The following is a 23,344-nucleotide window of genomic DNA, read 5'->3' on the forward strand; positions in this document are numbered from 1 at the left end:
TTCACAAATCATAAACAAAGAGTAAAATACTCATATATCATTTGTAGTATTCATCATCTCATGTTATCGCAACTCAAACGTTGAAAAAACATGCAATGTTTTCATAGTTGTAGCTGTATTGACGATGATGTTTTCGGTACACATTACCCATTCTAACAATGTAGAAATGTGTGAAGCATCCATCAGTGCTCGAAATCAACGAAAAACCCCACTCTTACAATATGTGAAGAAACTTGCAAAAAATTCTCCAACAAACAACTACTCGGCAAGGAAGAAGAGTTTGTTCCTCGTGCTAGTGACGGTTATATCAACATTTTTTGTAAGGAATAGCTTAACGGATGCTATGTGTTCTGAACTAAGTAAACTTCCATTATTTTATTTTCGGCACTATTATACATATGTATAATGTATCAGTTTGATATCATCAGCATAATACGTATGTAACTTCCATATTTATTTTTTGGGTGTCAAATATACGAAAAATCATATTGAAAATTTTTGGTTGAAGATAATTACATCGCATGTAATATTCTTTTTGGCGTTATGGTGTGTATCGTTTATACGTTCTAAAATTAAATACAAATTTCATGCATCTATGTCTTATACAATACATATTCATGTAAAGATTAATTTTCCATGAAAAAGAGAATGACATATTAAAGCCTATAAATGGGTTAGATGTTTAATGGTAGTCTAATTTTGCAATTGTACGTAACGATGAACATTGAATTTCATCACACTTAAATCTTTTTCATCTATCTAGCGATATTTATGTGAAAGGAAAGAGTCAGGTCAGCCAAAAATATGAAACTAATCACACCTAGTAAACTATAATACATCGATCGGCAACTTATGGTTCCATCAAACACTCTTACACTCTCTCTTATCTTCCTCCTCTCCACAAACTAAACTTGGTCTACGAGCCTTCAAAAAAAAAAACTCATAGAACTCTGTTTAAGTATTCTCAGTCTCATGGAACTTTGTCATAAAATATGATATATAAACATATTACATGCACAAAAACACTGCGTATTTTATTGAAATTTTGCAATGTATTGCCAATGTTTCTTTCCAAATAGAAGATTTTATTGTTATGACTATCGTGAAAGAATTGTTTGATAAAAAAAAAGCTTTTTGGGGCAGGTACTTATTTACTTAATAACCAAAATAGATATGTATATAATTAATGAAGCAGTTTGGTAGATTCAGCATGAATTGAAAATAACCCCATAAGCGTAATAGCTAAATGATCAATTGTTTTCACCAAAAAAACAAAGGAAACATTTTTGAAATAAGTTTGAAGAAAGCTTGAGATGGGAGTTAGTCTTAATTCTAACCAAATTGTGTTTACAAAGAGATAAAGATTAAAGTGTATTTAGGAAATATCTAAATATGAGTGATTCGTATTAAGATTAGGATTAGCAAAGTTATTATAAAATTATATTGTATGAAGTTATGTTGAAGTGTGATACAACTAATAAGGTTATGTGAAAAAGAGAGATTGAGAGCTTGAGTTTCTTAAATAGTTTTCTTAAGTTAATATACTTTATAATTTTGTGTTTTTAAACAAATTTTACTTTCTATAAACATCATAACGTTACGTGAATATATGAGCTTCTCTCGTGTATCCTTTGCTTATTTTTGCAAACTATTATATTCACCTCAACAAGTATCATAATTTTCTTACTAGTAAATAGCAAACACAATGATTACCCATTTGCATATATCTTTTAATTTCTTCTAAACTAACAACCCTCTTCGCAATGATGGTAGGATCAATCTAAAAACCTTGGTACTCGGCGATATATTTTGAACCAGTAAAAACTTGGAGCATTTTCAAAAATAACATTTTGAAACATTATATTACACATTTCTTTTATATTTCTCCTCTTATAAACATGTCCGAAGAAGGAGTAAGTTAAAAAAAATTATCTCTACTTTTTTCTCCCAAAAGACATTACAAAATTATTTTGTGTAGTTGTGTAATATATTTTTAGATTTTATATTGGAGACAATGACAAGTGTGACATTTGGGATTTCAATAATGTGAAGAGTAGAAGATACTATATGAGTTTGCAAAAATCAACCACACGTTGTTGTAGGACGGCTACCTGATTCACCGGCCATCGCTCATAATCAGTCGCTCTTTTTTTTTTTTCAGTTTTTTTCCCCTCGAGTTTTTTTTTTTATATGATTAACCCTACCAAACTTCTAAATACTATTTTGTGTAAGTTTTCTTTTTTTTTGGGGTTTTAATAGCATAATCATATTTTTATAAAATATCTTTGAAAATTAGTTTAAATCTTATCTCAGCAAGATAAATTATCCCACATCTGAACCTAAATTTTGGGCTAAATTATAAAATAAAAATAAAATTTGGAGGTTACATTTGTAGAAAAAAACTTTATATGGGTAAAATTAAACTTTTGATATTTTAGTCACGCGCTAGCTGATCATCAGTCATCACACAGTAGATACGACGTGTTCACCGTCGCACGCGTACAAAAAGCTCGTTGCACGTGTGAACTACTACGCGCAAAGCAACGAAAACGCAATCTTTGACGCCAACTGTGTCTGACACGTGGAGTATTCAGTAGAATAAATGACGTGGACATAATCTTGACCGCCGAAATGTTTTGAAACCGATCTGGATTGTGAATCAGACTAGCTCCCGGATCACCAAATCATCGGATTAACCGGGTTCGACCACGGGTCAACTAAATAAAATATATTTAATGCATTTTTATATAAAATAAACATTTTTAAAAATATTGTTAAAAGAATATCATGTTTAACAAAGTATGAAGTTTAATAATAATAATAAATGATTAAAACTTTTAAATTCAAATAAAAAAATAAAAAAACACTAATAAAATATCTCTAAAAACAATCAACTATTCTTATGTAAAGTATGGGATATGACAAAGAAGCTGAAGAAAAGAGATGTGTTGTGAGTCATGTATGTTGCCGTCTAAGCTAAAGGAATAAAATTTTTTTTAAAATAATTAAAATTATGAATCCTTATATTCTTTTTCAAAAATCAAGTAGATTTTTTTGAATCGGTAACTGGTCAGGTCAACCAGTTCACCGGGTCATGGGTTAATAACGGATTTTTTTGGGTTTTATCTATACCCGAACCGGTAAAGACTCTGGGACACGGGTTAACCGGTTCGGGCGTGAAAACATTGTCGTGGATGCTTCGAAACTGACGACATTATTTTAGAATGGGCCTTGATAGCCCAATAACATAAATACGTGTTCCTACTTTTGTATGCCAGCTCAGCTCTAAATCGGTCCAACTGTAAAAAAAGGAGCTGTTTGGCTTCACCTTCTCCTTCCTACTACATACAACTTCGAGGTTGAATCCGCCAGTTAGGTTAATCGATAAAGACCAATATTTTAGTTTCGTCAAAACAAGAAGTAACCAACCAAAGCTTAAAACCTGTTTCTTTCGAAATCAGTAGTCATTAAAGTAAAGTTTAGTGGAAAACTAATCCTAGAGATTCTCTTTATTTGGTAGTTGACCAAAAAAAAAAAGCATCAGATTCGAAGTATTTCGAATCCAAAATTTTGGAGTATGCTAAAAGTATCTAATCTGTATGTATATAACCGTGTGTTTTTTTATTTGCTCGCAAATTAAATGTACGTGGTCGTGGCATCGTTCGTGGGTGTTTTAGCGATTTGAAAGCGTAGTATAGAGTAAAGTAGAGCTTTCAGATTATTAAGTAAGAATAAGATTGTATAGCGAAGACTTGATGTTTTTGCTAGTATGAAGATGCCTTGAATATGGATGGAACGGGGAAGTATTGGGTATGGCGTAGAGTACCAACGCGTCATGGCGTATGAATGGGGAAAATACATTCAACCATACACTCTCTCTCTCTTTCTCTTTCCCAATATATTATAATTATGTATCGAGTGAGATTTTTCATTGATGTGGACACAAATTAATGAGTGTATATAGGTTTTTACTGGGGATCCACCCCAACCCAACATTAACGTCGACTTCGAGTACCGAATGAAAAAATAAAACGGTGTAGTAAAGACGAAAGAACATAATAAGTGTGGAATATAATAGATCCAACGCAAGAAAATTAAACAAATGTTACGTAAATATTCACGAGGATATACAAAAAATATATGTATCGAACTTGAATTTAAGGATTTTTCAAACATTTTAATAGAGATTAAAATGCTTTTTTTTTTTCAAAAAATGCAACCTCAGATTACACCTTACGCTCCCTTGTAAATATTTTTACGTTTGTTAATGCGGTTGTAGTTGTACCATACTATTTTATGTACTATACTAATGATTTTTAACTGTGATTAAATGCGTTTGATGCTCAAACTACCACCAGAGTCCAGAGCCATAATCACCACTGACCACTCGCACGTATAATACTACAATTTTAGAAGTATACTTAATTAATGGTGTGGTGTATATATATGTTTATGTTATGACATGTAAGTACGTGTAAATTATGAAGTTTACTTGCACGGTTGCACCCTAGTTTTTATGATGTTGTGGTTTATTTTAAATCACAATCATATATATTGGGCACCTCAAATCAAAGTACTCGAACGTATAGGATAGAACATGTCTATTTTACTATTTATGTGAAACACTACCGAACTTTTAAATTTGATTTTTTATCAAATTTATTTACTTCTAGCATCGCAAATCACAGTTTAGTTTACCATTTTATTTTATAGATAAGACCTGTACACACATATATCTCAACATATGCATATTTTCATAACATTTGTGTGTTTATTTTTTCATTGTTTATGTATCTCTCTATAGAATATTCGTATTTATGTATAGATTAAAAAAATATCAAACGGACAGACAAAAATCCGAAGTAAAAAAACAAATTGACGGACACAATACGCAACTTTTAAAAATTCGCAACGCATACACTTGTATCTACTGTCACTATCCAAAATGGGAATATTAGGCGAACTGAAATAACTCAAACACGAATATTTTACAAATCGGAATAATAATAATATAAGTTTATAAACTAATTAATCAATCGCAAGTAGGAAGAGAATCAAAACTGAAAAAGATAACAATATATTAAAAAACCAACCCACCAAGCCAACGATCATCTAATCACAGAAGAGAACAAAGTTTTTTAGAATTTATAAAAATAGTAATAAATTAAATTAAGTAAGACATCAAACAAAAGACAATCACCTGGAAACTCGCTTCCTAATCAAGATTTCTCGATAATCCTCAAATCATTAATCATTTCTCTCTATTATCAAAATAAAAAGAAGTAAACAAAGGTAGACCATAACCAATCATTTGGTCTTCTTCTACGTGGGTTTTTAATTTATATTTCAACGTATTGTATTTTGAGTATCCCATACTACTACATTACTACAAACTCTACATCATCATCGTCGCTTTTAATTATACAAAGACAAATTCCAAACCATCTCGAGTATATGTATTTTACTATTTTTACATACAACACGGTGTCGTTTTCAAAATTTAAGTAGTAATTAAATATTGTGGTTTCTTTTTTCGGGCTGGTGGTGGGCTTCTTATGTCCGCTTCCCAATACTTTCTCTCTCTTCCCTTTTTTTTTATATTTATTTTCAAGTTTATTTATAAATTAAAATTATATTCAGAGTTTTGTTTTATTTTTATATGTTTTGTTGCTGTATCGTCTCTTCTGTCTCTGTTCTCACTTTTGTTTTTTTTTTTGGTTTCATCTTTCTTCTTTTGATGTTCTTGTAGCGTTTGTACGAAATCTCACAATGTTTTCTTCTCAGATTTTAGAATACTTGTGAAATCTATCTCTCTCTGATCAAACACCTAATCCCCTTATTATAAAGTTTCAAGCTTTTTTTTTTTTTTTTTTTCCAAACCCTTTTCAAAATCTCCGGTGGTTTGTTTTTTTTTTTTGACGGCGGATCTTAGCCGGAATCTGAGGAATCAGTTTTGTTTTGTTTTTTTTTTTGAAATAACCCTTATAGATTTCAAGCGAATGACATTATCTGAGATTGGAGAAGATTGTGAGTCGAGTGGAGTGACGATTCTCTGATGAGTGAATCAGAAGAAGACGAAGAAGAAGAAGCAGCAGCTACTGAACTGATTTTAACCAGCAGCGTCGTCGTTGACAAGAACAACAACAACAACAAAAACAAGGTTGTTGTTGAGAAGAATCAGCGTTTTGTTGAAGAAGAAGAAGTAGAGAGACGAGACGACGGTTTGGTGTTGTTGTTAGCTCAGTCTTCTACTCCAATGGTGAGATCGAGATCTCAAGGAACGACACGGCGCGTGACTCCCACGCCTCTAGTTGACGTTGAGAAGCCGCTTCCAAACGGAGATCTCTACATCGGAAGCTTCTCCGGCGGGTTTCCACACGGATCCGGCAAGTATCTTTGGAAAGATGGGTGCATGTACGAAGGTGATTGGAAACGAGGCAAAGCTTCAGGTAAAGGCAAATTCTCGTGGCCTAGTGGAGCTACATACGAAGGCGAGTTCAAATCCGGGAGAATGGAAGGTTTTGGCACTTTCACTGGAGCTGATGGTGATACTTACAGAGGAACTTGGGTTGCTGATAGAAAACACGGACACGGGCAGAAGCGTTACGCCAACGGAGACTTCTACGAAGGTACTTGGAGAAGGAACCTACAGGACGGTAGAGGTCGTTACGTTTGGAGAAACGGGAGGAACCAGTACACTGGAGAGTGGCGTAACGGTGTGATATCTGGGAAAGGTTTGCTTGTTTGGCCTAATGGGAATAGATACGAAGGTTTGTGGGAGAATGGGATTCCTAAAGGAAGTGGTGTGTTTACTTGGAGTGATGGGAGTTGTTGTGTTGGTGCTTGGAATGAGAGTAATATCATGAGGAGTTTCTTTAATGGTGTTGACAAGAATGATTTGATTGTTGCTGGTACTAGGAAGAGATCTTCTGTTGATAGTGGAGCTGGGAGTTTGGGAGGTGAGAAAGTTTTCCCAAGAATCTGTATTTGGGAGTCTGATGGTGAAGCTGGTGATATCACTTGTGATATTATTGATAACGTTGAAGCTTCCATGATTTATAGAGATAGGATCTCTGTGGATCGTGATGGGTTTAGGCAGTTTAAGAAGAATCCTTGTTGGTTTAATGGTGAGGCTAAGAAACCTGGTGAGACTATTTCTAAAGGGCATAAGAAATATGATTTGATGCTCAATTTGCAATTAGGAATCAGGTGAAATTTTCTCTAATTTGGTTTGGTTTTTTTTTTTGTGTGTGTGATGGCTTTTCTCTGTTGTTTCTAAATGGAGGTTTTTTTTGTGTGTGTGTGATTGGATTAGGTATTCTGTGGGCAAACATGCTTCCATTGTTCGTGATCTTAAACAGACTGATTTCGATCCAAAGGAGAAATTTTGGACAAGGTTTCCACCGGAAGGGACTAAGACCACACCTCCCCATCAGTCAGTGGATTTCCGGTGGAAGGATTATTGCCCTTTAGTGTTCAGGTAACCTTTTTGAAAAAGTGTTTCAATTTAGCAAATTGCTGAATCTGTTGAGGGTTGATGATGTGGCTATACCCAAATCTGAGTTTACTTGATAAGGTTGTGAACATATTTGTGATGCTTTGTGTTTCTTTTTTGGGGAAATTTTGTTTGTAGACGTCTCAGGGAGCTTTTCCAAGTGGATCCAGCTGAGTATATGTTAGCTATTTGCGGAAACGATGCTCTCCGCGAACTGTCTTCACCTGGAAAAAGTGGAAGCTTCTTTTACCTAACTCAAGATGATAAATTTATGATCAAGACGGTGAAGAAATCAGAAGTCAAGGTTGGTAGTTGTTGTTTGCCTCTTCTTGTTGTTCACCTTATTATTTTTGTCTTCTTTGAAATAGCTTGTCTGTACTAGTTAATTTACTTAATTAGCGGATTGGACACTCTTTTGTTTGTTTGTCTCTTTGCTTTCACATTACTTTCTCAACCCACTAAGTCTGTGATTAGCTAATCAAATTTGACCTGAAGCGTTTGTCTTCTTCTATCCAGGTTCTTCTAAGAATGCTTCCAAGTTACTACAAACATGTCTGCCAATACGAAAACTCCCTTGTGACTAGATTCTATGGTGTTCATTGTGTCAAACCTGTTGGTGGCCAAAAGGTATGTGTTTGTTTGTTCATCTAAAGCTTCATGAGTCTATTAGTGTCCAGAAGATTTATTGTTTTGCTTACTGCTATTTATCAGATTCGGTTCATCGTCATGGGCAACTTGTTCTGCTCTGAGTATAGAATCCAGAGACGGTTTGACCTCAAAGGGTCTTCTCATGGACGCAGTACTGCAAAGCCTGAAGGGGAAATTGATGAGACCACGACACTCAAGGACCTTGATCTCAATTTTGCCTTCCGTCTTCAGAGAAACTGGTATCAAGAGCTTATGAAGTAAGCTCCATGCTTCTCAGTTTTTTTTTTGTTTATGCCTGCCTCTTGGCTATGGAAAGTATTCAGCAACATAAACGTATGTCTAATTCTTATCGGTATTCATGATCAGGCAAATAAAACGCGACTGTGAGTTCTTAGAAGCCGAGAGAATAATGGATTATAGCCTTTTAGTTGGTGTGCACTTCCGTGATGACAACACAGGAGAAAAGATGGGGCTTTCTCCATTCGTTTTGAGATCTGGTAACGTAGACATCATCATTCTCTATATGTGTCCCCCCATTGAGGTCGACCTATCATGAGATTTATGTCAATATCTTTTGCAGGTAGGATAGATTCATATCAGAATGAGAAATTCATGCGCGGTTGTCGCTTCGTAGAGGCTGAGCTTCAAGACATGGACCGAATTTTAGCTGGCAGGTAATAATCGTTGATCCGGGTGTAATTTTTAACGTTAAGAAGTTGACTTCACAGAAGAAGCTTTTTTGCATTCATAGCCATTGATTATTGTAGAGACATGGAGTGGTTGAGAGATTCAGTTTCGGATTAGTATTGAATATTGATGAATGTAGGAATGATTAAATTTGCTTGGCAAATATTGTTTGGGGAGTGTGAAAACAAAGCATGTGGTCCTGTTTACTAAATAAAGAATCAGTCAATTCATGATTTCATCAATTTTGCTCAAAATTTACAAATCTGTTATTTACAGGAAACCATCGATCAGATTAGGTGCAAACATGCCAGCAAGAGCAGAACGAATGGTCCGGAGAAGCGATTTTGATCAGTATTCATCAGGAGGAGCCAGTTATCCATCTCACGGTGAGATGTACGAAGTGGTTCTCTACTTTGGAGTCATTGACATCTTGCAAGACTACGACATAACCAAAAAGATCGAGCATGCATATAAGTCACTACAAGCTGATCCTGCTTCCATCTCAGCGGTTGATCCTAAACTCTATTCCAAGAGGTTCAGAGACTTCATCAGTAGGATCTTCATTGAAGACGGCTAAAAAAGATAAGAAGGCTAAGAATTTATAACTAACATTCTCGGCTGTTTTTGCTCAACGGAAATGTGATAAAAAGCTGACTCGAGAAGGGTAAAAAAAAAGGTAATCTCAAAGATAGAAGAAAGGCAATTTGGGATTCTGTTCACGTATAATTTTGAGATGATCAAATCAGTTAAGTTTTGGGGTGGGGTGGGGGTGGGGAGGGGGCTTTATTTATCTTTGTGGTGAGCCGTTTATATATATGATTTATATATGTGAATATAGATTGTGAAGGTTTTTTTAGTACATAGGTAGACAAGAAATTACAAGGAAAAAAGAAAAAATGTTGGGTTTGGTTAAATTCCAAATGTGGAATAAGATAAAGTGTATAAGTCACAGAAAAAAATGATTTAAGGATAAAAGAAGTAATACAATTAACTACTTCTCTTAATCCCCATATTTTCATAGGACCCCTTCTTAACAATCCAAAGTTAAAGGGGTCCATTGTTTTTCTTTTTTTAATTTTGTTTCAAAGCAACTTTACCACTTACATACTCTATCTATGTTCATAAAGCAATGTAAATGGTAAACAGTAAATACGAAATAGTTAAATTAGTAAACTAAAAGAAAAAAAAATGGTCAAAGAAGGAAGAGTTGAAATGGGGTTGGTTTCATGGAAAGTAGAGAAAGCTAGACCAGAACACCACATGTCTTTTACTTGCATTCTTTTATTCTTCTTTACAAACTCTTTTGGAAAATGTTCTCTTAAATCTCTTTAGTCTAGTTTTCATATGTGATTAGTTTCACAAAGTATGTAACTGTTTTTCAAATTAATGTCTAAGATATTTAACCAAAATTAAAGTGTGAGAAGGCTCACAACGTTTTGTTTGTCAATATAATTCAATTAACTACACTAGGATTTGTTTTTCCAACTTAATCTACAATCCATATTGCATCCATCATCTATAATTATCTCTTAATTTCCGAAATTTGCTTTTATTGTATTTTATGTTCATCTATATTAACATTTTTTAAATACATTTTGTGTTATGCCCTTTTAGTTTTTTGTTTATTTAAAAAGTTATTTACAACATTAACCCCTAAAATTTTTCCAAAACTAACATTACTCCAGATTTTGTTTCCTAAATATTTTACATTTCATTTCAATTAAAAAAAATAACAGCAATCAATATGGAAATAGAAACTATCATATATTTAACCATACATTATGTTGCGTTTTGAAGATATTCTATATCGGAATCCTTCGTAAACAAAGAAAAAAACAATTTGATTCTTATTTTGTTTTCCAAAATCTGTGAGCTTTGATTCTACACGTAAAAAAAACTTCGATTGACAATTTTTTAAATATTATAATTAACATATATAAACTTAATAAAAAATTTATTACGAATATGTAAAATTAAAAAATTCTAAAATATTATATAATGTGGTTATATAGTAGATGAGTTATAAAGAGCACATGTTGAAATTAATAAAATATTATTAAATTTATGTTAATACGAGTTAAATCTTCATTTAATTATTTATCAACACTACTAATATTAGAATATTTGACATAAAATCAAGTTGATAACTAAGATTGTATAAAATAATTAAATCATTAAGAAAAATGTGACTTAATCACATCGTATAATTACTGATTATGTATTTAGATCCCTTATTTTTTGTTAAATTAAAGATCAAAATAGAATCTCAAACACTAAACAAAACAAACTTTTTTTTTGTCAAACCAGAAATTTCATTGAAATCAATTGTTACAAACCGGGCTGGACAATAAAACCGATTTAGCTAACGAATCGGCTTTTTGATTGTTCTCGCGTTTGATAAAGTTAAAACAACAAGAGTCAAAACCTAGAGAAAGACGAAGGATGTCATGGTGAATCCCGTAGAGTTCCTTGGAGAGGGGCTCTGAATGGAGTGCTTTGATTAGTTGTTGCGAATCTAAAGCAAAGATGATGTTTTTGATGCCTAGATCGAGGGCCTGATGAATGGCGAAAAGTAGAGCCGAAGCTTCAGCCATAAGGGGGGTGCTCACGTTTTGTAGAAAAGTTGTGCCTTGGGTCTCCGACATCACAGGGTAGTCAGAGAAGATCCATCCCAAGCCGGCTTCACGCGAATCAGTTCTCCACACAGCATCAGAGAAACACCGGATCGAGTCTAATCGAGTTATTAGATCCGAGGGATTTTGGTGAGATTTAGGGATCTGTGGTGGCAGATCTTGGGCTGTAATCCACTCTCTCGCTTGATGTATGGCTGTAGATACAATATCCGGGCCATTTGGGGATTTCTTCTCAAATATCTTCTTGTTCCTGGTGGTCCAAAGCGCCCAGAGGATCCACGGCGACAAGGTTCCTTGGCAAATACCAGTTGGAGGTAAGCAGGTTAATTTGTTGGTTACTTCAATCCCCTGTCGAACATTGGTAATCATCTCCAGATTTGGTTTTTGTTTGAAAGGAGCTAGATTCCATACTTGCTTGGCCAAAGGGCAGTGGAAGAAGAGGTGGAGACTCGATTCCTGATCATTACAGTGGGGACAAACCGCATCCGGGTTGATATTCCTTTCCTGCAAGTTTCTCCCTGTTGGGAGAGCATTGTTTAGTACTTTCCAAAGGAGGAATTTCACTTTGGGCGAGCATCGAAAGTTCCACACTTCTTTGAGCCAGTTGAAGTCTCTCAGCGTCGCGTCTTGATGAGTCTGGTGATTACTTTCTTTTGATGCCTCATGGTAGCCAGATTTTGCTGTGTAAACTCCTGACTTGGTGGGGAGCCAGAGGTAGCGATCTGGGGCATTTAGCTTACTCGGTCTGAGGAGGAGGATTTCCTCCTCATGATGAGGTAAAATCTCTCGTATCTTCTCTCTATTCCAGGTCTTAGAGTTAAGACATATTAGATCATTCACACACAGATGTTGATAATCTTTTGGTGGTGGTCCTACAGGTGTTGCGGGAGAGGTCAGAGAGATCTAGGGGTCATACCAGACAGAAGAATCAGTTCCGGAGCCAATAGCCTTTCCCAATTGAGATTTCAATAAATCTCTCCCAATGCATATTCCCCGCCAGCCATGTGAGGCTGTTGATGAGGCCGAGCATGTGAGGAAAGACTCTGTTTTGCAGTATTTGCCTAGGAGAAGTCTTGCTAACAATGATTCTGGTCGGTTGAGGATTCGCCAGCTCACTTTCGCAAGGAGGGCGTCATTGAAATTGGTAATATCTCTAAAACCTAAACCCCCATCTCTCTTAGATTTTGTCATCTTGTTCCAGGCTAACCATGTCATTTTCTTTTTCTCTTCGGAGGAATCCCACCAGAACCGCGTGAGAGCGGATTGAATTCTTTTGCATAATGACTTGGGGATCTTAAAACATGACATAGTGTAAGTGGGCATTGCCGAGAGGACTGATTTAAGCATAGTTGTCTTACCCGCGGGAGAGAGGAACCTGGAGGAGTAGCTTCGGGATCGTTGTCTTATTCGGTCTATTATCTGGTTGAATAGGTCTCTTTTCTTCCTGCCAAACATCTCATGTAATCCCAGATACTTACCTAGACCTCCCACCTTTAGGATTCCTAGTAGACGTTGTGCCTCATTTTTTGTGTCCTCAGAAGTTTTGGATGAGAATGTAATTGCTGATTTAGCTTTATTTATCATTTGTCCTGATGCATTCTCATATTTCTTCAGGATGGTGAGGAGCGTTGAGCAGCTTTGGCCATCAGATCGACAAAAAAACAAGCGTTGAGAAGGTGGTTTACTCTAGGGCAGCCTAGAGCTATCCTTACTCCAGGGAGTCGACCATCACGCTGGTCTGGACTCTGCTAAAAAAACAAAACAAACTAAATATAACAAACAAATGGTCATAAAGTGTATTGCGGGTTAAAAAATAATATAAATATTTAGCCGCACAACAACTAGAAAATTTAGTTATTCCTCTATTTACAAAATATTCAATATTTAACAAATAGATACAAAATAAAATATAAATTATAATAGAAATTATATGTTAGTAGTATACCGCGGGTTAAAATCTAGTTAAGTTTAATACTTTCTACAGTCCATATAATTGCTTTCATTGGTACTAATAAACAAGTCTTTAAGAACATGTTAATGTACATCAGCATTTGCCCCAAAAAACAAAAAAATGTACATCAGCAAAAGTAAGTAATTAATCCCATTAGACATTAACAAACAATAAATATAGACATGAGTCACATGATATCCTATTCACAGATCCACTAGATGTTAAAAGCTGACAAATTATCTAAGAACTACAATGCCTAGCCTAGAGATATTAATAGATTATACCAATTTGGAATTTGAAATATAAGTAAATTAAGAAGATATCATCCTACCAATAGGGGCAGCGAAGAAGAAAGTAACACAAGTCAGAGTTACAAAATAAAATATTAAAAAGTTTCAACCTATTGGTGGTTTAAAATTAATCCCAATTAATTAACATGTCATCAGCTTCCCATTCTCTGAGATCCTATCCTAGTGTCCGTAAATCCCAAGGTAATAATAATAGTCTTTGTTTAAGAGCACCCTGACAAATCATAGGTATTGTAATCTTGGTTAAAGTTTAACTGTAGTTAATTATTGGGACCAACTTTTCATTTTTTTTGTCAAGTGTTAAGAGCCTGATTTATTATTATTAACGAAAAAAGAAATATAATGATACTATGTGAGTATATATGAAAAGGACAGAGGTTAGTGAGTAGCTTGTAGGTGTCTGTCAAATCGTTGCATGCCTAATATTCTTTTTCTTTTTTTGTTTTAATACTTCTTCTGTCTCTAAAATATATCGATGTTTAGAAGTTTTTACACATTTTAAGAAAACAATAATTATTGAGTTTAAATATATATATTTTTTTATTAAAGAGATATTATTTAATTTTAAACTAATAACAATTTAAAATTTAAAATATTTTAAATGATTATTTCTTAAAGTTTACAATATGAATGTTTGTGAGACAAAAAAAATATTCCAAAACAACAATTTTTACGAAAAGGAGGAGTATCACAAAGATTTACCAATTTTCTTAAGAAAGTGTATAAAGTATTTGTTTATTCCATTTTTACTGCGTTGGTCAAAGACATTTACCAAAGTTACAACAGTAAGATCTTTTGTCTCACCGGCCGATGTCTACGTCTTGTTTATTATGTCATGTCTGTGTCTGTCTTCTACAAACTGGATATATTGACGTTAATGTTAACAACAATAGAGTTAACAGACTAATAGCAATTATAATGTTTATTTTATTAATAAAATTTATCGTCAATATATATATCCATTTCTTTAGAATACCATGCATTGAGTTGGATTTAAACGTTTTTTACGTAATAATTTATATGTGATTGATTAATCTGTGTTTGGAAACCGAAGACTAACCATGGACTAAACAAGACTAATCCATGAGATATATAGAAAAAAAAACTAAATATCTTGCCAATCTGTGATTTTAGTACGAATACGTCAATTTACATGGAGTACCTTTGAAATCTGAAACGAAAGATTGAGTATGAACCTTTTGAAAGCTTTTTGTTGGAAAATGTATCAGGGTTAGAAGTCAATCCTAGGCCATGATTTCATTATATCATCCACTTTTCTCGGTGAATAGTTATGTTATTCTCTAAATTCTTTAGAAACAATAGTACTTTAAGATATATATATATATATATATATATATATATATTAGTCGTAAATTTCAATACTTACAGCATAGTTGTGGTATAATTAAGCTTGTCATCTTAATGATTCTGATAGTTCGAAACATGGTTGAGCTGTGTTTCTGCACGTATGCTTTGCATTAACATTGCAATTTAAGAACTGAGTGGTGCCAACATATTTTAGATTTTACGGTAGTGTGGGTTTAGATATGGATTTTTTTTTTTTTTTAATTTATTGATTTTAAAGATGTAGTTTTCATGGATTCAGACATATGGGGTGTGAGATATTGACAATGAAGGCCCAAATGAAGACAAGAAGTATGGGAAATTAGGGAGTGGTCTCAACTTTGGGACTATGTTTGTCTGAGGTTGAAAAAGCCACCAAATGTGCCCATTCGTGTATTTAAAAAAATGAGCTTACATTATTTCTTTAACACACCCAACATAATGTCCCACCATGAAGGGGACACCTCCCTTTAGCTATCCCTTTCTCATTATTCTTGTGTTTTTATACTTCTTTGTTTTGTTACAAACAGTTGCAAAGAAGTACTTATTATTATTTGTTAGAAAAATTATAACAAAAGTATAGTCACTAGCACAACACGAATTGTAGACGCATCATCCTAATACTAATGATGTTGTCTTTCACTTCTTTGAGAAATCTCGTGAATCATGACACTATTTAAATTGTAAATGGGCAATACGTACATTGCTTTTTTTATCTAAGTCTTGCAATTTGCAATACATTTGGATGTTGCGTAAAGGATCATTATTTGTAGTAATAAAATCATGAAGAGAGAACATCAATTAAGGAAATATGTATTCTTTCTATTTTTATATCTTTCATATTGTCCGAATATCTTTATGGTTCTCACATTCTTCAATCCTTTTGAATTTTTGTTCCTCACTCTCTTGATATGAACATAGACTCTTCCAAGATTTGTGGTTTGTGATAGACTTGATTGCCAACAACACTACCGTTTCCTCACTCAAAAATAAAATCGACTCCCAATACGTTATAGATTAGCGTAAAATTGTATTAGGCTTGATCCGTTTTTCTAATATTTGGTATATATGGATATAGGTTTGATTTCTAACTAACCACACTAATGTTCTCAAAACAGATTTAACACTAAATTTGTTTTATTAAATATTTATTTTTCCGGACGTAGTCCGGGCTCATACTATTTAGAATATAAACCGGAATTTTAAGGATATTGTTTGAACAATTTACAAAACACTGAGTTTTTTTGGACCATATATCAACGTTTATTTGCTACAAAAAATAAAAATAAATTAAGGATATTGTTCGAACAATATTAAATCATCGATGATATATATTTAGTAAACAGAAAAATCCTATAAAACCGTATAATATATACCAAAACCTAACTGAACAAATCCGGACTGATCCCTCCTCCTAGATCCAAGCCCTGCAGGAGTCCAAAACCTATATATATATTAAAGTATAAACAGAAGACAACGTTCCAACAAAGAGAAGAAACCCTAAAAAGCAAACCTCGTATTCTTTGTAATGGATTTTCATGGCGAAACAGTATCCCTCAACCATGAAATCGACCACAATCCTAAACTTGAAGACGCTGGGAGAATCAAAGTCTATGTGAGCATCCTAATGTCGGAAGATCCTATAAGAGATTGCCGGCCAATACTGGCTTTCTCCTTGCCTGCCAGAGAGTTTCAGGATAGCCTCACGGGGTATGGATGGGAACAACTGAATTGCTTAGAGGACGATGAACGTCTCAATGTCTCTCAGGTTGATTTTGCGAGGACGGAACTCAGTAGACTTGTCACTTACGTCATGTTCTACCCGGTTAACTATTCTCCATATTGTGCTCTGTCAATTTATATTACCTTTAAGCCCTGGAGGAGTACTCCTGCTATGGTTGAAGTGTATAAATCATTAATGGAAGAGACGACGATGAAATACGAAGAGTATAAGCATCTCCCTATAGATGAGAGTGTAATGCGCATCCAAGAGCCGAACTGGAACGTCTTTCACTTCTAGAAGGAAACACAACCCTGAGATTTTTTATTTATTTACTTAAATTTTTTGGTGTTATATTTTCTCTTATAAATAGGATTGAAGCTCGGTGGTGAACTTTCTCCAAGAGTTTGGGTGGGGGAATTAGGGTTTAACCGAGGGAAAAGAAGAAATTCTATTTAAGAATTTGTTTGCTATGTTACCTCATTGTTTTGTGTTTAATTTCTATTATCTTAAGTTCTTAATAAAGGTTTTGAGTTTTGTAATTTGTTTAGACTCTAATAGAGCACCACTGCTATCCGATTTAAAATGGCAAGTAAGTTTGTCCTTGAGTCTGTGTCAAGGAAATTATACAAGAAGAAGACGAAGTCCAGCTTCCATGATTTGTTTTGATGAGTTTAAAATGGGAGAAAGAGTCGTGACCTTACCATGTGGACACTAGTTGTATCCTCGAGTGGTTTGCCACCAATCATATTTGTCTATTGTGCAGTTTCGAGTTACCATGTGAGAGTTAGACGAACTACTACTTGCGGTAAAACGTGCTCAAGAATTTAGTTCAATTGTTTAAGGGGTTTCAGTCTTTGGCTTTTTTTAAGCTTACGAAAACAGAGAATTTAGGTAAATGGCTTTATATTATAGAAAGTTCAAAGTTGCATAAGTGATTGTGTTTGTTGTACATGTTGCTGAGGTTGATATGGTTGCTGATGACTCGAAATCACGAAATCAGCGAGAGAGGAGAGTATGTGAGGACTCTGTTGGAAAAATTAGTTAGAGACCAAGGCACTGTCCACGCATAATCACTTGAATCTAGTAGCCATGCACAGCTGATGGCGATTTGGTCCTGGACTGGAGTTATCTTCTTTCCATAGCGAGTGAAGTATAACTTGAATATCTCGTGTGTTGTGTAATGTGTAGTGCTATCTAATCGCTGGGATAGCAACGGCGACCCAAAAATAAGACGTCGACAAAGGCAAAAATCAAGTTGATCTGAAAAAAATACAGTCGCAGGAGATGGAATTTCCGTCGCTAGTTCTGGAGAAGCTGCCGTTGTTATTTATAGCGACTGATAAACTGTGCAAAAACCAGTCAGCTGCGACTAAATTGAAGAGGGATCTAAGATTCTCTCTCTTATTTTCTTATACTTTTTAGTTTCTATCGCTGTCGCAGCCATGAGGTGCCGAACAGATGCTAACGTTATTATAATATTAAATAATTTGTAAAAGTCATATGTCTGTTCCCCAAGATCATTGAGCTTTTCAAATTTTATTGAACTCTTGCTTTCAAATGTTCAAGAATGTGTTAATGTGTTATAGCCTTTTCTGCTAAACATGTGATAGATTTGGTCGACGACATTCAAACTCGTTTGAGATATTTTTTATATTATTTATTAAATTATTTTCACATTTTAGTTTCTGTTTTCAACTGAATTTGGAATTCTGGTTTATTCATTCTGATTTCTAAACTGGATTTTCACATAGTCACCATTAAGAAGTAGAAATTTCATATTGAGCAAAAAGTTTTTAGGAAGAAGCAATTCTGTTTCTGTTTTGACGTACCAAATTGATGTCAATATATCTCCAAACATTACCAATCACACACATTGATCAAATTGTGATTGAGCACATTGATAATAACCAAGTACAAAAATCATACCCTTAAACATATGTAATATATATAGACATTATTATTTTGAATGAATTTGTTATAGGGTATGATTTTTTTTTTTTGTAGTTGATATATATAATCGGTGTGCTAGGCTGCTTATTATTAAAGTTGAAAGTTACTCTTAACTAAACTCATGGTGTATAGAATATGTTGAAATTTAAGGATTCATTCTCGCTCTCGGGCATATGCAACCAAACATGTTGAAGTCAACAAAATTCAAAAGTACCGTGTACTTGAAGTAAACTATATATATAAATATATATATATATCTCTTTCCCCAACTCCTTTTTTACACACATAGATGCGTCCAAGAAAAGGAGCAAGATTTTGATTGTTTCAGGAGCGCGGAACCAAATTGATTTCAGAACCCAAACATTGATTTCAAGATTTTGATAGTTTCAAGATCGCACCCTTCGCAGGTAAAAGTCAATATATCTCTCTCGATCTCTCTTCCATTTTCTCTTTCGTTTCGTTTGAAGTCTAAATCACAAGAAACGATTGCTTCAGGAAGAAGTTGCTGAACTCAGAACCTCTCGTTCGCAGGTGAGAATCTCTCTCTCTCTCTCTCTCTCTCTCTCTCTCTCTCTCTCTCTCTCTCTCTCTCTCTCTCTCTCTTCTCTCTCTCTCTCTCTCTCTCTCTCTCTCCTTCGTTTGAGTACGTTATCTTCTCTCGATCTCTTACTGTCTCTGTTTCGCAAGTATTTTAGAATCTGTTCGATAAGTTGAAGTTCCGATTCGAGTTCCATGAATAGGTTTGAGAAACGTCTAACACAACTAGTCTCTAATTAGAATCGGAAACAGTTTCGAGTCTTGATCGATGTGGTTGGTAGTCTCAATGTTGGAAAAAAAAAGAAGGAGAAATTAACGTCTTTAAACAGGTTTGGGAATTGAGAACTCTCTCTGTTTTGACAAAATCTCTAGCTAGCAGATGTAGTCTTTTCCTTTCCTGTCTAAAGAACGGATACAGTTTTGAGGCCTTGCAATGTTGTTGATGTGCTAGTGTCATTGTCGTCTTAGCCGATCGATTAGGAAGAGTTAAAATAATGACTATAAACTGGTTAAACTTTAAGGACTCTCTAACAGATGAATCGCCAAGGATTAATATTGGCAAACTAGAATATAATTGATGGGGGAAACTAGGGATTTTCAAACCAACCAAAACTCTGTTTTAGGATATACTCTGTATAAATAAAGTAGGTTTGAGTGACAAACCAACCAAAACTAGAATACTAATCTCTTGTCTTTCTTTGAACGGAAACAGGTGGAGAACCTTGCAAATATGTCGACGAATACAGATGATGGTACACCAGTTCACAGAGATCTTTGGAATGCGTGTGCTGGTGCTGATGTTGTAGCACCTTTCATGTCTGATCATGTCAAGTACATTCCTAAAGGGCACGCGGATCACTGCTCAGCTTCCTTGCAAGTATTATCATCCCTTGAGTATTTGCCTGCCATTCACTGTACTGTTCAAGGTAGGGTCATACTGAGTGCCGATCCTATGACAGATGAGGTATTTGCACAAGTTCATATTAAGCCGTGTTCCGAGAAATTTCGTGCTTTTACACCTAAGCCACCAACGGGGACTATGCGGCATATGATATCTACTTTAGCCAAGCCAATCGATGAGCCTGCGCATCTTCAACAACTCTCGCTTTCTCGGAGCTTTTTAGGTGTCTGCTCTGACCAGTTTACCACATTTACGGTGATAGATTTTGCTGAGAAAAGCTGGACGTTCAAGCTCATGTTCAGAGATGACCATCAAGATTACTTGCTGATTGATGATTGGGCTTCTTTTGTGAGAGACAAATCGGTTCAAGTTGGTGATGTCGTGCTCTTCTTGAGAGACCGCATTTTGGATAACACTCGTTTTGCTGTTAGGAGAGCTAGCTCGGTGAGCGTGGGAAGAAGAAACAATCTGATCCTTGAAGCGTTTAGCAGAGCACATGGAAGTTTAAGTCTGAATTTTTGTACCACGATTACATATTACCCAAATGATGTTAACTCTGACTTCTTGGTACCGGTACCTGCCTTCGAGAGTGTTCTTGGCTCCGACTGGGCAAGCGGTGTGAGGGTTAGTAAACGTGATGATCACAGAGAACATCAAGGCACCATTACAGAAGCAACGTTCAAGATATCATGTGATGGTACTTTGCTGAAAAGTATGTGGAAATGTATATCCGTGCAATGGGATGAACCGGGATGCTTCAAGAGGGATACATTTTCTCCATGGGAGGTCTCTTTGAAGACAAGCAAAAACGGGACTATGATGTTTGGTGTGGATCTTTCTTTGGTTCAGGTATTATACATACAAGCTTTATCTAAGTAGACCTCATTTCTATTATAAGTTTCGTGTTGGTTTGTCTGATTTTGTAACTCAACTATAACTCAGGGAACCACCAAGAAGAAGAAGGGAGGAAAAAGTAGACAAACACAGGCTTGATTTCTGATACAATAAGTACACCACATATTATTTGGTGGGACGTCTCCTCTGCTCTGCTCTATGGATTCGCAGCTTTATCTTCCACCACTAGGTCAACCAAAGTTGGATTTTTTTTCTCTAAGTACATAAAATAGAATTTTTGCCACTTGAATATTTCCAGTTTTAATTCTCGACTCTTTGGATTATGTTCGCTTCTAGATCGGTTCTGTTAAAACATTAATCTGTAAAAAAAAACCTTTGGTCGAGCTCGAGCAGCTGTCAAAGATGTTAAGGTTTTTTCTCCAAGTACATAAAATAGAATTTTTCCCACTTGAATAATTTCAGTTTTAATTCTCGACTCTTTGGATTATGTTTTTTTTTTTGGTAACGGAGGGGAGACAGTGTCTCCCAATTTATTCATAATAAAAGAAAATTACAGACAAACAGACTATGAAAGGGAAAACCCAACCGAGTCCTGCAAAGCAATAGAACGGACTAGTTCCACACATAAAATAAATGACTAGAAACCTAACGGAAGCGAAAACGCATAGTTAGCTAAGCCATCTGCGGACTATCCAATCCCTTGAGATAAAGCCATAGCACAAACGTACTAGGAAAAACAACGGATGAGAGTTCTCAATCCCTGTCGTTAAGAAACATACCACCAGTTCTGAATCTACCTCCAACTCCACACGCGTTATACCCTTCTCCCAAGCAATATACAACCCATAATAAACTCCGCGAACAGAGCCGTACATATACCAATATTAAAAGCAAAACCTCTTTGGATTATGTTCGCTTCTCGGTTCGGTTAACACACTAATCTAAAAAAAAAAAATCTTTGGTCGAGCTCGAGCAGTCAAAGATGTTAAGGTGCAAAATTGACTGTTTAAGGTTTAAATTTAGTGTTTAGATTTAGATGTTTATTTTGTAAAATTACAAACTCAATTTATGTACATGCACATGAAATATACGTGTGTACTAATTCTTAGAAATTTTTTAAGATAAGGTTTTTTGTGAAGATTTTTAGTTAATAATTTACGTTTTATGGTTAAGGTGCAAAATTGACTGTTTAAGGTTTAAATTTAGAGTTAAATTTAAATTTAGATGTGTATTTTTTTTCTTTCTGAATAGTATCATAACGTCCTTTTTATGTATTATGCTTAGGTATAGAATTTAGTCAATTTACACAAAACATAAGCACTTTATTTCAACTGCTCAAAGCATCAAACGACCGTAATCTCTTCCTAGAGACACCAAGGCACTCCTCCATACATATTCATTTGCCACTTAGTCTTTTCTTATTAGTTATAAGAGCATCACCATTGGTGATAGATTTGAAGTGTCTTTAATTAGACTAAAATTTATAAATATAAATTATAATAAAATTAAATCCAATAGAAAAATGACATGTATGGTAAAAGTGTCTGAAGGATTTAGTGTATTCTCTAAGACATTCTTCTCTTTTCTGAGTTTCTCTTCATAAGTATCTTAAATTTGTTTTTTAGAAAATAAATACTAAAGACACCCATAATTATAACCAAAAGAGGTGGTGTAAGATTTTTCAAATTTTAAATTTTTATTATTTAATTAAACTAAATTATAAATAATATTATCATAATTTAAGAGACATTCTTTACTGATGGATCAGATGCTCTTAACGATTAGAATTTAGCGTGTGCTAGTATAAAACTCATTTGGTTGTTGTTCTTCCATCAGAAGTCTGTTTGGACTGCTTGGTACATTTGGGAATACAAACAATTTTTTTTTTGGGGTCATCAATACAAAGCAAAAGAACTCTTGGCTAGAAAATCAACTACTCCCTCCATTTTTTTTAAGATTGATTTCCTAAGTATTTTCCTTGTTTGAAAAATTGATTTTTAGACCCTAATTAATACATTTCTTTTTACTAGGTAATTTATTACAATTAGATAACTACATCTGATTGGTCTATTATTAAACAATCTTAATAATCTATAATATAATTAATGAAAGTTTCTTGAATGTGGTGTTATTTGTAAATTAAACGATTTTTAAAAAGTTAATGTTTCTTAATATGTGTGATAAACTCAGAAAATCAATCAATAAGAAACGGAGGGAGTACTGCATTAAGAGAGGATCAAACAAAAGGTAGGTGACATGAGAACAATTAATGCTATATCTCCATCTTAAGGTAACTCTCTCTAAAACTTTCT

General features: G+C 34.5%; 2 protein-coding genes and 1 pseudogene across 2 annotated transcripts; all 3 read left to right on the forward strand.

The window, feature by feature from the left end:
• Positions 1 to 5,535: 5,535 nt before the first annotated feature.
• On the forward strand, positions 5,536 to 9,834 carry LOC104776318 (phosphatidylinositol 4-phosphate 5-kinase 1). Its single transcript, XM_010500358.2, has 8 exons — positions 5,536 to 7,209; positions 7,316 to 7,480; positions 7,634 to 7,799; positions 8,012 to 8,122; positions 8,207 to 8,400; positions 8,510 to 8,640; positions 8,724 to 8,817; positions 9,107 to 9,834. The coding sequence occupies exons 1-8, from the start codon at positions 6,056 to 6,058 to the stop codon at positions 9,405 to 9,407; spliced, it is 2,316 nt and encodes a 771-aa protein (XP_010498660.1). The 5' UTR covers positions 5,536 to 6,055; the 3' UTR covers positions 9,408 to 9,834.
• A 6,744-nt stretch (positions 9,835 to 16,578) lies between these two features.
• Positions 16,579 to 17,577, forward strand: LOC104778820 (uncharacterized; annotated as a pseudogene).
• Positions 17,578 to 20,006: 2,429 nt separating this feature from the next.
• On the forward strand, positions 20,007 to 21,170 carry LOC104778821 (auxin response factor 4-like). Its single transcript, XM_010503249.2, has 2 exons — positions 20,007 to 21,026; positions 21,120 to 21,170. Exons 1-2 carry the CDS (start codon positions 20,007 to 20,009, stop codon positions 21,168 to 21,170), a joined length of 1,071 nt encoding a protein of 356 aa, XP_010501551.2.
• Positions 21,171 to 23,344: the final 2,174 nt, after the last annotated feature.

The sequence above is a fragment of the Camelina sativa genome, chromosome 3 (genome assembly GCF_030686135.1).
Source record: "Camelina sativa cultivar CO46 ecotype springtype chromosome 3, ASM3068613v1".
Taxonomy (NCBI): Eukaryota; Viridiplantae; Streptophyta; class Magnoliopsida; order Brassicales; family Brassicaceae; genus Camelina; species Camelina sativa.

Bases quoted from the DNA above. Each gene is read 5' to 3' on its own strand.
- LOC104776318 (XM_010500358.2), top strand. From the start codon at position 6,056: ATGAGTGAATCAGAAGAAGACGAAGAAGAAGAAGCAGCAGCTACTGAA. The intron at 7,481-7,633 runs GTAACCTTTTTG...TTTTGTTTGTAG, and splicing joins TATTGCCCTTTAGTGTTCAG to ACGTCTCAGGGAGCTTTTCC. The intron at 8,641-8,723 runs GTAACGTAGACA...TATCTTTTGCAG, and splicing joins TCCATTCGTTTTGAGATCTG to GTAGGATAGATTCATATCAG.
- LOC104778821 (XM_010503249.2), top strand. From the start codon at position 20,007: ATGTCGACGAATACAGATGATGGTACACCAGTTCACAGAGATCTTTGG. The intron at 21,027-21,119 runs GTATTATACATA...ACTATAACTCAG, and splicing joins TGGATCTTTCTTTGGTTCAG to GGAACCACCAAGAAGAAGAA.